The following is a 15,515-nucleotide window of genomic DNA, read 5'->3' as shown; positions in this document are numbered from 1 at the left end:
GGCGATGCCGCTAACCACGCCCCAACAAAGCCATATGCAAATCCATTAATTTTTTTTGCTTAATTATTTAATTCCACTATTTAAAATATTGCACTGGAGATTATACTTTGTTTTGGTGGTTGATAACGATTATAATCCGATTAGTGGATTGTTTCAGTGATACATTTCCACCAGCCATTATTAAATAATAAAATCAGTATGACACTTAACACTTCCACATTACACTCGTTTAAAGTACTGTCATCCGTTTGTCTGTGCACTTTATTAATTGTATATCCTATTGTAAATGTAATATGTACCCATTTCTTGCAGTGTGTTTATAGCCTAATGTTTTGCACCACCACTCATGACAAATTCTTTGTATGTGAAACATACCTGATAAATAAACGGTTCTGATTATGACAATGACAACAACACAAAGAGAAACATTTAAAGCAGAATAATTCTTTATTATAATTATTTTTGAGACAACATAAAAAAAATAGTTTTTAAAAAGCAGCAGGGAATACGGCGCTTGTTCAACATGAACTAAAAACAATCACAAACGCAGTCTCGCATTCATGGAACAAACATGCAATCACTAGTTGCGGCGGTCAAAGGCAGTGTGTGAAAGTGCTATATACTAAAATGAAGACTTTGTATTTTCTCCGGTAAGTCTAAAACCAGTCTAAAACCCCCCCACAAAAAAGATGTATTACTTTCTTTAAAATTCATGACTCGTCCTGTTGAATATTCTATGTAAAAATTGGTATTTGCATGTTTTGGTGATACACAGTCTTTAAGGTAACACTGCAGTTACTCAGTTTGAGTCCTTGGGAGTTTGATGCAGACCCGTCTTATGTCTTTGCCAACGGTCCCTACTGTTTGAAATGTTTCATCTACTGTACTAGTATTTCCCATCGGACACAATCATATTCCACGTTTGCTTGCAGGAAAGTTTAACAGATCTAAAAAATTAAAAAAAGGTGTGAAACTGTGTGGTCCCCGAGCTTCTTCTGACTGGCAGGGCTCTCTTGTTCTCACCGGCACCTTAGCAGAAGAGCAGAGGGATTCACGAAAGGCTGCTGACACTTCACATGTGGAGAATAAAAGTCTGGAGCTTGCAAAGCCTGAACAGAGGCTGACTAGTACAGCTTTGATGGGCTGTGCAGTGTCAATTCGACAAAAAAAAGGTCACCAACAAGAAGTCAACCAGATCTCTCTTTCTCTCCCGAATACCACACCGACAGATGTGACATAAAACAGTGTGGATAACAGAAAAGATGCTGAGTAGTATTGTTGTTGTCATGTAGCGCCCTCTACTGTCTGTTGTGAGACCTGCAGCAAATCCAAGTGGCCCTGCAACTCCACCAGAGGCAAGGGGGGTTTAATACTCCGTGACTGCAGCTGGAAATTCTCTATCAGCTCCTGAAATGACACGGAATTGAGAGAACAAAGTGAGCAAGGGGAAAGCGTTGAAAGGGGTCAAATCGCGAGCAGAAATAATAATTTTCCGAGGAATATAAGATGACAAGAATGCAGCGAACCCTCACCGCTGGCAAGGCCAAGTTTGTTAGCTTCTTCCAATGAGATATGACCTCTTCCTCGGTCAAGACTCGCCTGTCAACCAGCTTTCTCACCAGAAACAGGTAGTTCTTCCACTAAAAAGACAAAGAAATATGTTTCAAAAGGTTAACAGACAAAGAGAGTCAAACAACTTTCAAAGAAATTACCAGTCATGTTTTATAGGATTTAACCATTTTTTTAAAGTGGAGAAAAAAAGATGTGACATTTTGGAGCATGCTGGTGGCATAATAGTTATAATAAAGTCAGGTCAGGGAGCTTTTTTGCATGTCCTCTCTTTCGTCCCCTCTTTACTGTCTGTCTCTCTATCAGCTGTCCAAAAGTTTTTATTTTAAAGAAAGTAAAATACCCGCAATTGGAAATAATAACAATAACACAAATCAAAAACTGACCAAAAAGCTCATTTTGAGCTCAATATGTAAAGTACATCTAAGGCAAAACATGCCATAGCGATGATCACGTTTGTTAAAGATGCAAAAAAATATCTTTAAATCACTCAAGTTACATATATTATGCTTTGAACACAGACAATGGCATCAATGGCAAGTGTTGTGCACACCTGTTGCTTTAAATCCTTGCTGTGTAATGCTTACAGGTGTATAGATGGCCATGCACAAACGGTATGTAGTGAGGTATTTGAGAGTAATCTCCTATCAACATATAAAAAAAAAAAGGCAGAAGTGGTTGTAGTAGCATCATTAATACTTGTGCATCAGTCAGACAAACCTCGGTGTCGCTGGCCTTCAGCACAGCAGTGACAGTGAGTGGGGTGAAGAGCAGGTGGAGCGGGGCGGAGGAACAGCAGTCTCCTCGCCACAGCTCAGCAAGCTGCTCCAGCAGCGCTCTGACAGGAGGCTCTGATCCTGAACCAGGACCCACAACAACCCCTTCACCCCCGCTGTACCTTGACGGAGGCAGTACGGGCAGCTCTGCAGACACTGAACAGAAACACACAACAGGCACGCAGGTCTGTTACACAGCACATTAACTAGACTTTACACTAAGGACCACTTTATAGTTAAACAGTGAATTCATTGCATCGCTCTCCCTGGTATTAACCCTAGAACACTAACGTCGGGTGATTTTTACCCGTGTTGCTTTTGTCTGGAGTTGCGTGGGTCCTTGTGTAGCTTCATCTGTTCATTAACGTTCGGGTGAGTTTCACCTGACGTTGACAGTGGGTGAAAAAGTTTCGTATGGGTTTTACCCTGAAGGGAGACTTGTCCTTCACAGGACAAAGCTCACATGTCCCAGGAACGGGTGGACCAAAGAACAAGTTCATAGCTCCATTGTTTATATTTTTGATCATGTTTCATTGACGATTCCCTAATTTTTCACCCGATTTTGAGCCTTTTTCTAGGGTGCCCCTATGATACTTGTTTTTCGTTTTATGAGAAGTTCTAACATTCTCTTACCCAGTTTGCAGGCCAGCAGGACAGTAGAGTTCAGCAGCATCTGCTCTGACACCACAGTGGAGAACTACGTGAAGAGAAAAGAACAACAGTGTGACGACTACTGGCAAAAAAATAATAATCATTAAATCCAACACATTGCTTTGTTTGCACCTCTGTGCTTCGTGTACCTTTCTGCAGGCCAGTGTGTCTACAACTCTCTGCAGCAGCGTTTTCATCTGAGAGCTGGTAAGCAGTTCCTCATCAGTCCGGGGGCCGACTGCAATGCTCAGCAACTCCTATAGTAGACATAAACCACTTTTACTCCAGCTAATTCTCTGAAGATGCAAGCTATTCCTGTATTTCCTGAGTAAACATCAAGGAAAACTCAACCCCCAAAACAGAACATTTTTGCGAGTGAAGTTCAGTGCAACTCCCCAACATGCGTCTGTATTTCCTCTCATGCATGAATACCTTCATCTCAATGATGATGTCAGAGGGCAGTGAAGCGCTGTGGTTGCAACACGGAGGGCAGGATGTTGCTCTCTCGCTTCCTTGTTTCCTCTTGGGAGTCGTCGACTGCTCCTCCTTAGTGACCAGCTCGAGCCCAGCCACATCCCTCGAGTCTGGAGCCAGCGGGCCACCCACAGCCTTCAACACACGATCACACCTGCTCTTCCATTCCCGCCTTATCAGGGCTGAAAAGAAAAACAGAGAAAATCTTAGATGGGTGTCCTGAGAACCTCAAATCGCAGTACAGGTTTCGTTTTTCCCTTTCATCTACAATGGCATTGATGTTCTCCAACAAGATCTCAGCAACGCCCAGAGCTTTAAGGTTCTGGATCATTCCAGAGTTTTTTGCATGTTCACTTCATACAGTATCATGTATTCTTGCATAGTTTTAGTGAACAATCAACAAAACAAAACTCCTTTGAGGATTTATTCAGTCCAGTGCAATACGCTTGCGAAAATAAAAAAGGGAATATTTTGAGTTTTACATTGGAACCAAGGCACGCAACAGTGTTTTACTTTGAATAACTAAATGCTTTCTCCCATCTTTATGGAAGCCAGCAGCTATTATTCAGTGTGGCATGAAAATCAATTTGCAGCGACATCAAAATATGGATTCACTGACCCGATACGCAGATAATGTTTGCCCCCTACACGACCTTGTTAAGTAGATCGGGTATGAATACATTTTTGTCAATGTTGTGGTTTCAGCTCTCAGTTACATTTACTTGGTCACGGTGGGCCACCAACTCAGTTTCACAACGACCCCTGAACTCCTGCTGCCTTAAATATTAATGACTTCAAATTAAATTTGGGAAAAAAAATTGGATCAGCAAAAAGTGTCCTGGTGTCAGAATCCAGAGAAAAAAGTTGGATTGGTACCTCCCTACAGTCATTTTGCTGAACATGCAAATCAATTAATCATAATTAACCTTATTACATATACCTGGTTTCAAGTTGTAGACTACTTTTTTAAATATTTGGAATACAGAGAACAAGCAACAACTCCAATGTCTCATTGGTTGCAGATCGAGCTGCAACTAACGATTATTTTAATAATCGATTAATCAGTTGATTATTTTTTCGATTAATCGATGAATCGGATAAAAAAATGTTTTTATCAAAAAAGCGTTCATTTCCAACCCTTTATTCAAAAACAGAAGTGACAGTGCAAAACATCTTCAGAAAGTGCACAAACAGGTTGCTCCTTGAACATCCCTGAGCTGTTAATTAAAACAACAAAATGGACTAACACTAAAAACATACACATCTATGCTTTACATCTGCCAAATGTGAGCCATTTTTACTGTAATTGATCCCTCCAGAGGCTGCATTTACATACCCTGCGTTATCAATATGTATGAAATACTGGGACAGAGGGAAGCTGTACTGCTCCATATAGAGTCCTCTTCCTTAAACTCTTTCATTCTGGGTCTCTTATGACCACGACGTCACGCTGTTGGCTAAGCCCAACGACGTGATTTGCTTCATTCTACTTTGAGTAAAAATAAAAAAAAAACCTGCAGCCAGATCCGCCGGTGAGCCGGTTTAACGTTAACGAGTGACAGCGTGAACTGAACCAGACCGGGGGGTGACGGCATGTTTAATCACGTTACGTTTTTTTACAAGCAAGACTGAACTGTAACGGAACGTAACTTTAGCGACAATACAGGGCTCTCAAGTTTTTAAGACAGGTGGAGGCGCGGCCGGGATTACATTTCACCCAGATACAACAGATACGTTTTTCTGATTGGCTATTCGTGTAGCCCATTTCTTTTTATTGATTGGCAGGGGATTCGGGGAAGACGTGCTTGATTCCTCCATGGTGAGGGCAGCGCGACCAGGTCATGTTTGCGCGCTGCGGCACATTAAATAGCCTAGAGTTTTTTTTCAGCGTGAGAAATACAATGTGTGGCGGGAGGGCGTGACTTAAGACCGAAATGCGTGACAGTCACGCTCAATGCGTGACACTTGAGAGCCTTGACAATACACAACCCAAAACACGTTAGCTAACACGATAGCAAGCTGACTAGCAAGCTGACTAGCTTCCATTAAAAACAAGTTTGAGGAACATGAAGACGCTGATTGGCCAAGACTCGACTTGTCAAAGATCTTCTATTTTTGAGAACATCACAACCTCAGCTTTTCTCGTGTCTCACTCCAATCTCAGAAACGCTGGCCGGCCAGTTGCTTTGTTCCACTCTTTTTTTTCTTCTCCGCGACTTATTGCCCGGCCTAATAATCGCGCGACACAACGAATCGATAATGAAATTCGTTGCCAACACTTTTGATAATCGATTTTTATCGATTCGTTGTTGCAGCCCTAGTTGCAGATCTCAAGCAACAAAAACATAAATAAATCTAAAAGATCGACTCCTGCATTGGAAAATGTAAAAGAAATCTATTTAGAGTGTATATGTCTTGTATTTAACGCAGTGAAAACATGTACAAACACAAGCAGCTACCTGTGATGTTGGCTGAGAGCCAGCTGCAGGCCTTTTCTGTTGCAAGACGCTTGGTGATGTTTTCAGATGTGGTCAGGACCTGCAGAGCGAGTCAAAAACATGGAAACACAAGTTTATTTTGTGTTTTTTCTTAAATGTTAAAAAAAACGAAAAACATTGTTGGATGCGTGTGTGTGAATTATTTTTGCATGATGATTTAAACAGGACATACAGCAGAGGACGTCTCATCGGGGAGCAGAATCCTTATGGCCTCGGGACTCTTCTCACAGCAAAATCTGCAAAACCGCATTGAGATATATATATATATATATATATATATAGAGAGAGAGATATATAGATATATATATGCTGTTAAAACTGGGACCAGGTGCTAAAATCCTATTAAATCTATGGACCTGAAAGAAGACGGTTTTGCTGGTGGCTTTTAAAAGAAGCCCTCCTACCTGGTGGCTTTTGCCAGGGCCTCCAATCCTGCGACACACAGCTGAGCACAGATGGAGTCATTCAGCTTCGAATGATTTGAGTTTGGCGACTTCAAACCATCTCGTAGCATCTTCTCCCCTTGCGCCACCAACTCACTCACTAATGTGGACCTGAAGAAAAATAAAAGGAAAGTTAGACATTCATTTCGAAATGTGCTTCTTTGCACTTTCCAGACTCAACACCCCCCGGCTCCGTGACACTAACTTCATGTGCTTGACTGCGTTGGATCCAACTCTCTCAGCCACAAACTCCACGGTGCGACGCAACGACGGAGGCTGGTTGTGAAAGAAGGCTTGCTCGAGATCCACCTGTCACATTTAAGTGGTTTTAATACTCGGGCAAAGACAACGCAGAGATGTCATTCCATATATCACTTCACTGCCTCTCCTGTTGACTCACCTGTAGCTTCTGCTGCGACCGGTTGCCAGTTACTGTGTCCTTGAGCTCAGCAGAAGTGGGAGTGATCTTGCGGATAATTCCTCCACTTTTGGCAGCGCTTCCGGACACAAAGGCAGCCAAGAGTTTACGGAACTCACCTGGACCGATGAAAACGAGGCATAACATTAAAAAAAAACAGTGTTAATAAGTGCATGTAGCTTTACGGCCCAATTGTAGTGAACATGCCAAATGTGATCGAAGCTATCCGGCTCCTGATTAATAGGCTTTTACCTCTTCTAGAGCGAACATTGTAACTTTACAACAAAAAAATGTAAACATGCCCTTAATCCCTAAGAGGACATAAAAGACGTTTTTCCACTCACCAAGAAATGGACAACACGTGTAGAGAAGCTGTTGATCCACTAGGAGAATGCAGTCCTACAAAAATATCAAGAGATGCCTCAGTGTAAATGAAAAAAAACTAAAAACAGCAGTGGTCATTTTATGGACAAACTACTTAAATGAACATTTGACTTACGAGGCCCGCAGCACTCGTGGTACTGTCGTCGAGCTTGGCCACCTCAGTGAACTCATTGGTGAAGAAAATGTCCACAGGAATCACTGGGATCTACACAAGTTACACAATTACAGTTTACTATTTTGAAAACATGAATATCAGACAAACACAAAAATGCACTCTGCCGGTTTCCCTCTCGGCAGCCATGGTTTACGACTCAATCTACAAATATGATCCATAAGCCGTGTCTCACCTGGAAAAGCCAACCCAACACAGACACCATTAGGAGCTTGTTCAGGTAACACATTTCTCCACATCTGCCCAGCAGCATTCTCCTACAAGCACACAAGAAATAACCAAGAAGAAAATAAGAGATCAAACAACAAAAAAGAAAAAGGAACACAAATTATTGTTTTACGGCCAATCTCCACTGAAAGGATTTTTGACATCCGTCAGATTTGCTCCTATTTTATTAAACGCATCAATCCCCACCGTTGCTGTGAGATGTTTTTTAACACTTTGAGTTTAATTTGGTCACGTCTATTGAAGCGTAATCTGAATAGGCAGCTGTTTAAAACCACATAAATATCCTGCTGCATATGAAAGTATTATCTGAATCTGTATTGATTGATCAGGGCTGCTTGTTAAATTACAGGCGGATTCCCCTCACTCGCTATAATAGGGGGGAATAAAATCCATGAATCAACACATAGGCCTACAAACACTGAGTTTTCGGCCGTGGAGCTGAAATTAAAACCTTTCTGGCTCAGTAAATGTCTGCCGTCAGTCAGCATGGGGAAGGCAGGCTAGCGAGCCGCTGTTCACTCGGTTCCACAGGAGCTGCTGCTGACGGACGACAAGAGACATTTACTGAAGAGTCGGTGTGGATTAGTTGACACGCTGCTCATGTCCCGCCTCCAGTGGACACTCCCAGTTAGCTTCTTATGACACGTTTCTGATTTTCATCAGTTTTAGAAATGTTTTCAGGTGGGTGAAGTCTACTGTAGCTACAATTTAAGCAAATAAATATGCCAAGAAAAGTATGAATACAGTGTCAGTGAAGTGTTTCTTGAGGTGCATTAATTGTTATACCACCAAATGTGTATTTATTTGACATTTTACAATGGCTGGAGAAATGGAGGCAGACCTGTACAGGAGAAGCAGTTTGCCCAATGCCGTTCTGTAGCAGAGCAGGAGGGGACCAATGAAGTCCATCATGGAGAGGAACTCCACCAGCCAGGGCACAGTCAGGACGGTGCGCCTCCTCTTCATACTGTTACTCAGCACGGCACACACATCCAGCACCGGAGCACTCTGAGGGATTGAAGAGATTGTTTTTATGACATTAATATACACATTTATCTTAACAGGAGCATTTTAGAGTTCCCTTAATGAGATACAACACACCCACTTAGAGAAACATGATCTATTTGTTTTATTGTGTTTTTTTACTGCTCCATCTTTTAATGTTTTTTTTAAACTGTACAGCACTTTGTGAGCTCTTTGTCTGTGAAATGTGCTTTATAAATAAAATTATTATTATATTTAGTTTGGCATTTACCTGCTCTATTTTAACTGGCCATAACTCTTTTTTTTCTCACCTTGCTCCGCAGGGCGATAGCAGTGTCCTGTATCTCCCTGGACGGTCTCTCAGATGTTTGGTACGGCAGAAAGGAAATGAATCCCAGAAACTTAGCCAGAAGACGTGCGAGGAGCAGCACTGAGGTGAACCGCTGCTTCTCATCCTGATGAGGTGGATGGAATGGACAGACAAAGTCTTTTATAATGATTAACAGCATGTTGGTCAGATTGGTCTTTTCTGATTCTGGCGTGTTTGCAATTGTATGGACAAAACCGTTTTAGCTTGATCCAAACTGACAGGGCACACAATAACGTCTCGTTGTCTGGCTCTAAAGGGTATACCTGCTGCTCCATGTCCCCGTCTCCCTCCTCCTCTACCGCCGCGATGGAAGCTGGAGGACTCAGGATGGACACCTCGTCCAGCTGGAGGAGCTGCTGACACAAGCTGTCCTGCAAGTGCTGGTTCAGCTGGCAGCTGGGAAACAATATGGTGTGTGAAAAAAACTGCCGTTATGAAACCCAATGAGATATTATCTCTGCAAATTTTGGATAGTTAATTAAAAACATCTTACAACAAAGCCACACCTATCATTAAACGTGAGCTTGGATCCTAACTGGCTTGTCGGGTTAAGTAGCTCTAAATTAAAAGACTAGGTGTCAATTCTATATTTATGATATTATATAGTGTAATTATGTGTGTGCTTACCAACTGGCTGTCTGCAGGAAATCCCTGAAGAACTCCTGGTGACCAGGAAAGGACGGCGGAGGGCAGGGCCCAACGACTCCCTGAGGCTGAATGAGACGCTCCTCGAGACGCTTCAGACGCCCCAGGCTGTCGGCTCCCAGCATGCCGAGCAGGTCCGCATCAGGAGTATCTCCAGGAGAGCTGTTTACACGGGGGCCTTTACACATCTACAAAAAACACAGATGGATTTAGTGTACCAACAATGTGCAATGTGTCACTCTTCTGTTTAAAGGATACATGTTATTGCTGTAGATGAAAGCCCATTTGAGATCATTTGTTAAGAACTACAGTTTGTCCAGTCTACCTGAACAAGCTGCTTCAGGAACAGACGAGCAAAATGTGAATGGTTTCCTGCAGAGGTCAGTTGACTCATCATTCCTCTAAAAGAAGAATAAAGCAACAAAATACACAAATATATCAGATGGATGCATTAGACATTAAAATAACACCTAAATAACATAAGTCAAGTCAATCAGACTTGCCTTATCCTGCTGCCGAGAGCAGCGTCAAAGTTCCACCGCTGCTCTTTGTGAAAGTCCTCCCATTCTCGTAACACCTCGTAAAAAATATCTCTGATAAAAAAGCAAAAAAAATAAAAAGCAACAGTGATGATAAAGTCTAATTCAGCGGTTTCTTGTAGTGCTGAGTCTGTAGCCAGGTTGTAAAAATTAATCCTCCAAGTCTCGAAGTTTTACCCGATCTTTTTACTGAACATGTACTGAGGGGGCAGCTGTGCAAAAGAAGAAATACATTGTGATGTACCTCTGTTTTTTAAAGGTGTGGAAGGCCTTGTCACTAATGAAGTTGGACCGGTTGTCAGTAGCAGGCTGGAATGAGACTGAGTGGATGAAAGTGGAGACTGAAGGAGAGAGCTGGAACACATGGAGGAATAAAAACATATCAAATTAAACAAGAAGTAATTTCATATACACACATTGTGTTAGTAGTTACTTTATTCGAATATGTAAACTGAGTGGCATGTACAAAATATTTATGAAACAAGTATGCAGCTAACTACTATTAAGCGTTTTACCATTTAAGCATCTTTGAGAATTTTGAAAAGCACTATATGAATTAAAGTAAGTATGATTTATATTATCAAAATGGCCACAAAAAAATCTTGTTTTGTCCTCACAACATACCAAAACCAAAAGATATTCAACTTAATAAGATGTAACTCAAGGAAAGATTGACATTTATCCCTTTTGAGAAGCCGATACAGTAAAAATATTTTCTATTTTTGCTTCAAAAACGACTCAAAAGATTAATAAATTAACAAAATAGCTGCAGATTAATGTAATATAGATCGACAAATCAGTTAATAAACCAGCACTAATCTAAACACTAATAACACAATCTCATAAAAATGTAAATATCTGAAAACTGGTGTCTTCTTAGTACAATACAGTGCAGTGTGTTACCTTGTCTGTGCTTCCCGCCTGGGCCTGAGTCAGACGGTCCCTGAGATCCGGAGAGAAAGACGCGACCCGTTCGTTCTCTGCCAGTAGACGCAAGGTACACTTGTCCAAATGAGCTACCAACCTGACAAGAACACATATTTAGGAATCAACTCCGGGAGACTGGATGAGCAGTATCATTATTAGGGAGCAATATGCTTTTATATTCCTGCTAGTGAAATGGGGAACATTCAGGAAGTTCCTCACTGAAACTGATTCTCCAGAACCTTCACGGCAAAATACACACAGTTGTGTATTTGTCTCAGGTAACATCTCTCCAAAATTTCTGAAAATGTGAAAAAAAGGGGCTCAATATCTATTTTAGTTCAAACAAACGTTTAAAAATCCTAATATTTTTGATGATATAGGGGAAAAGTAAGAAAAATACTAGTTACCCACCTAAATTCACTGCAGACAAACTTCCCTGTTCATCGTCATCATGAGTCTGAGGCGATTGAGATGTTAGCAACTGCACCACAAAGAAAAGCTCCAGGAAAATGTTTGGCACCAGGTTTCCTGTAAGACATCACAACACAAACAAATATCTTAAATACTTCTTCCACTTTGGATCTAAAGAATCACTTCTTACATCGTACATACATTTGTCTCCAAAAGCATATATTTTAGGTCAGACTTTTTAATAATATAATTTGTGCAATTTATTTTTGCTATACACCTTCTAAACATCTTAATTATCTTAAGTGTTATATATCTAAAAAATTTAATTTAAACAGTTTTTCTCCAAGCAGCACATTAACACCACCTTGTGGTCACTAACCAGAAATGCAGGTACAGTAGAGCTCTGCAAGGAGATCCAGTTCCAAAGAGAAGGTGACTTTGGATGGTTCAGGACTGTGTGTCTGCAGATCTGGTGTAACTTTAGATCCCGTCCGAAGCCCTAACTTGGTGGGTGTGCAAGGGTCCAGAGAGGACAGTAGAGGAGAGCCAACCTGCTGAGCACGCTTTGTCCTAAAAACCAGAAGTTTCTGATTATGAAACGACTGAAGCAATGCTGTGGTGGAGCCCAAAACAGCAGAGGCTCTCATCAATAATGATGAGAAAAGTATATATTGTGACATATACGTAGAAAACTGTACAAGAATACCAGCCTCATAATGTGAAGAGATTAGAAAGTCTAGTTTACAGCTCTACAAATCCCTAAGGCACTATCCAACTATAATGTAGCACTGGCAAGGTCCAAAGTATAAACAAATGCATGTGTGTCACCTTTTCCTCCACTCATCAAATAATGTCAACTTCCATTCAGTATAAGTAGAATAATTCTGCATGTGTACTTACTTTTCTCTCTTTAGTAGCTCCCTCTCTTCCTGCAGGCCCAGTGGAGTGCCTACTGTCGTTGACCCCTCAAGGCCCTCACCACTTAACGAGGGACTCGAAGATTCACTGAATGGGGTGGAGGTGAAGCAGGTCTTTGGTTTAGAGTGAGGCCGTTCTGCACCGACTGGCGTTGGGTTTATTCTTCTCGACGGTTTAGATACCCTGAAGGATGAAGGAAACCCTTAGACAAATCTAAAAATCAATGATGGAGTCAGTGTTGACTTTTGTTTAACCAAGAGTTGTTTGGACTTACACAGGGGAAATGGGTGATGACCCAACAGGAGGGAAGTCCTCCAAGTTGTTGAAGTTGAGCTGCCCCACAGATGGAGGTGAAGCCTGCTCACTTATCCTACTGTTCCCCCCTCCTCCTCCTCCTCCTCTAGCTGACCTTTTCCCCCCGCTTTCCCATCGTCCAATCTCATCACTGTGATGTCCTCCCCTCCATCCTCCATGTTTGCCTTGTCCCCCCACTGCCGTGGTGCCACCACTTTTCCTGCGACCCTTCTGTGACTGGATGCTGGGGCTTTTCTGGAGGTCAGGAGGAGAAACCATGTAGTCCCCCAGACTGATCCTCTGGCCAGACCGGCGTTCGGCACCTGAAGGCCTGGAGGCAGGGCTCCATCCTGTAGCAAAGGAGGGGCTGCTGAAGGCGTCGACTCCACTCAGCGAGTGGGATCCTGACTGCCCAGCAGCGTCCCACTCAGACCCAGTGGACATTGAGGGGGAAGGAGAAAACAGCTGGACCCGGCTGGCACTCCGAGAACCAGCTGCACCACCAGCGGACCTGCAACCCCTCCTGTCAGTGACGGACTGAGTCTGTGCACCAGGTCTGGGGCAGCTGGGGGTCTTGGCCGGAGTGGCAGGCCCATGAGTAAGGGCTCGACTGCTCTGCTCCCTCAGGAAGTTCAGAAGAAATGGGACAAATTCTTGTTTGTGAACTGTCTCCTCAGGTTCTCTGAATGCCAGCCTCTCACCTTCCTGTTGAAAAGAGAGACATGTGTTGCAAAACAATGAACTGTGACAGATATATCATTCATAAAGCTAAAATAACTGAAACGATCAACACCCTTTAGTGCATGATGAACCCAAAGTAGAGCGTAACGAGGCAAGGCAATACGTGCTTTGCTGGTCAGATACAGGACATTTCTGCAGAAAGTAGCCTGTTGACCCAACATTAGCTAACAATGCACTGACTAACATCCGATAAACTGCGCAGCCCTCTTCATGTAGTAACAATAACTACAACGGGAGCACATATATGTGGTAATGGTAATATATGTTTTAACACTACATTTTCTGAAAAGACAGTCGACAACGTAGCGTCTCGTCTGAAGTTCCATTCGGGCTAGAGCTAGCCTAGCTCGCTAGCTCTCCGGCTAAAAGTTTTGTTTACAATCAGTTGTGCGCTATGTCATCTCTTAAAACACATTACACAAGGGCGCGCGCGTATAACATGGCTCACGCATGAGGCACGTGATCGTTTCGGACATACCTCATCGTTCCTTAGCCAGTCCAAGACCGTTTTAATATTCACTTTCTTCCACAGAAGAGATTCCAAAAGAGCCGCCATTCTGCGCGGCTGAAGGACTGAGGGGAGGGGGGCGGGGTTAGCGCGTACGCATGCGCGTAATGCGTAAGACATAATATTATATTAAACAAACTGGCAGATGACACAACTCTATTCTTGAAAAATGATTTACAGGTGAAACCAGCGATTCAAATTATTGATGTATTTAAAAAAAAATTCACGTCTCTGAATTTAAACAGATGTTAACTTATTTGCCTTGAAGATAAGTGATATAACTTATATTAATGTCAAAAAATGACAACTATTCAGGCATACTTGTAACTAGAACAAGACAGATGTCTTAATAATTTTAGATTGTTAAAAAAGTAGAAAATAAATGTCACTTTGGATACAAAGAGGTCTCTCTCTTGTCTAAAGCTGAAGGTATCAGTTTGTTTATGGAGATGTTTGTTTAGTGGAGTAACTTTGCCAAGAATATTCTTTGGATAAAAGGTTTGTTCATTCCCCACATATTAGTAATACGATTAGGTTTCCTTTAAGATTATACAAACGTACCCTTAAGAAATGTAAAATTAATTTAGATATATTTGACTTTTTGGGTCATAGTCTGTTTGCATGTCTGTCATTGGGTGCTCCTCCTTAGTTTTCTTCCATTTTCCCTGTTAAAAGGGAGTTTTTACTTTCCCTTGAGGCAAATTTATGTAATTTGGCTTTATAAGTAAAATTGACATGAATCAAATGGTTTTAATCTTCCCTAAATTGTAAACTTTTTTGTTGTTGAAATTCTGCCATGTTTTGAGGTATTTTGCTTGAATCTTTTTTATTAATTTTGCATCTTAATCTGATATTTAATTCCCCTATCTTTTGTTCAATCAGTGAGGTCGACAGATAATAAATAAAACAGTGGAGTAAATTATTAAAATAAACTATACAACTGACTATTATAACCTTTCTGTACTGGTCCAGCGGCCAACATTTCTGGAATAAAAACAGAAACCTTTCACAAGATTCTGTCTGCATGCGGAATGAGTATTTTATTTATAACCAGTTTATAAAAATAAAATACAAAATAATTTTAAAACTAAAACAAAAAAAACACTGTACAAGGCATTGATATGATACAAATGATATAATAAACATAAATAATTACAGTTATATACAATGCAAAACTCCCACTTGTTACATTCTTTCCTTGAGACTGTACAGTTACATTTCAAAAACCATGACAAACAGTACAACACAAAATATCAACCATTAAAAAATCCTGACAATTTAAGTCAAAATGATGTATGGTCAAATTAGCATATGTCACAATAAATCATTTTTGTCAAGTATTTTAAAAGTTACTAACAAGTAATGTTGTGATGTTACGCCATGAGAACCAAAGCTTTCATTAGTTTCCTTCTCACCTTTCAAAATAAAATAAAACAGCTGGGTTTGTTCTGTTGGCCTCTGGGTATCTGTTCACACAAATACCCGGCAAGCTACTATAAATATGACACTTTTCTATGAGCAGGCCGCTTTAAAAAGTGACAAAGAAAATCTCATCTGGAGGGTAA

At 41.3% G+C, this 15,515-nt stretch overlaps 1 protein-coding gene across 1 annotated transcript; it reads right to left on the bottom strand.

Moving 5' to 3' along the window:
- Positions 1 to 424: 424 nt before the first annotated feature.
- On the bottom strand, positions 425 to 13,998 carry cdan1 (codanin 1; the record flags this gene model as incomplete). The annotated part of the gene is made up of 28 exons (XM_079225801.1): positions 425 to 1,407; positions 1,533 to 1,640; positions 2,290 to 2,501; positions 2,979 to 3,042; positions 3,146 to 3,253; positions 3,429 to 3,652; positions 5,930 to 6,008; positions 6,141 to 6,204; positions 6,373 to 6,522; positions 6,617 to 6,720; positions 6,812 to 6,948; positions 7,174 to 7,228; positions 7,329 to 7,418; positions 7,561 to 7,642; positions 8,455 to 8,621; positions 8,909 to 9,052; positions 9,231 to 9,363; positions 9,595 to 9,800; positions 9,938 to 10,013; positions 10,116 to 10,205; positions 10,396 to 10,505; positions 11,055 to 11,175; positions 11,298 to 11,376; positions 11,490 to 11,606; positions 11,869 to 12,059; positions 12,390 to 12,590; positions 12,682 to 13,406; positions 13,921 to 13,998. The coding sequence occupies 28 exons, from the start codon at positions 13,996 to 13,998 to the stop codon at positions 1,285 to 1,287; spliced, it is 4,038 nt and encodes a 1,345-aa protein (XP_079081927.1). The 3' UTR covers positions 425 to 1,284.
- Between the last annotated feature and the right edge of the window lie 1,517 nt (positions 13,999 to 15,515).

This window comes from Taurulus bubalis (genome assembly GCF_910589615.1).
Source record: "Taurulus bubalis genome assembly, chromosome: 1".
Classification (NCBI taxonomy): Eukaryota; Metazoa; Chordata; class Actinopteri; order Perciformes; family Cottidae; genus Taurulus; species Taurulus bubalis.
This window is presented reverse-complemented; position numbering and strand designations above follow the sequence as displayed.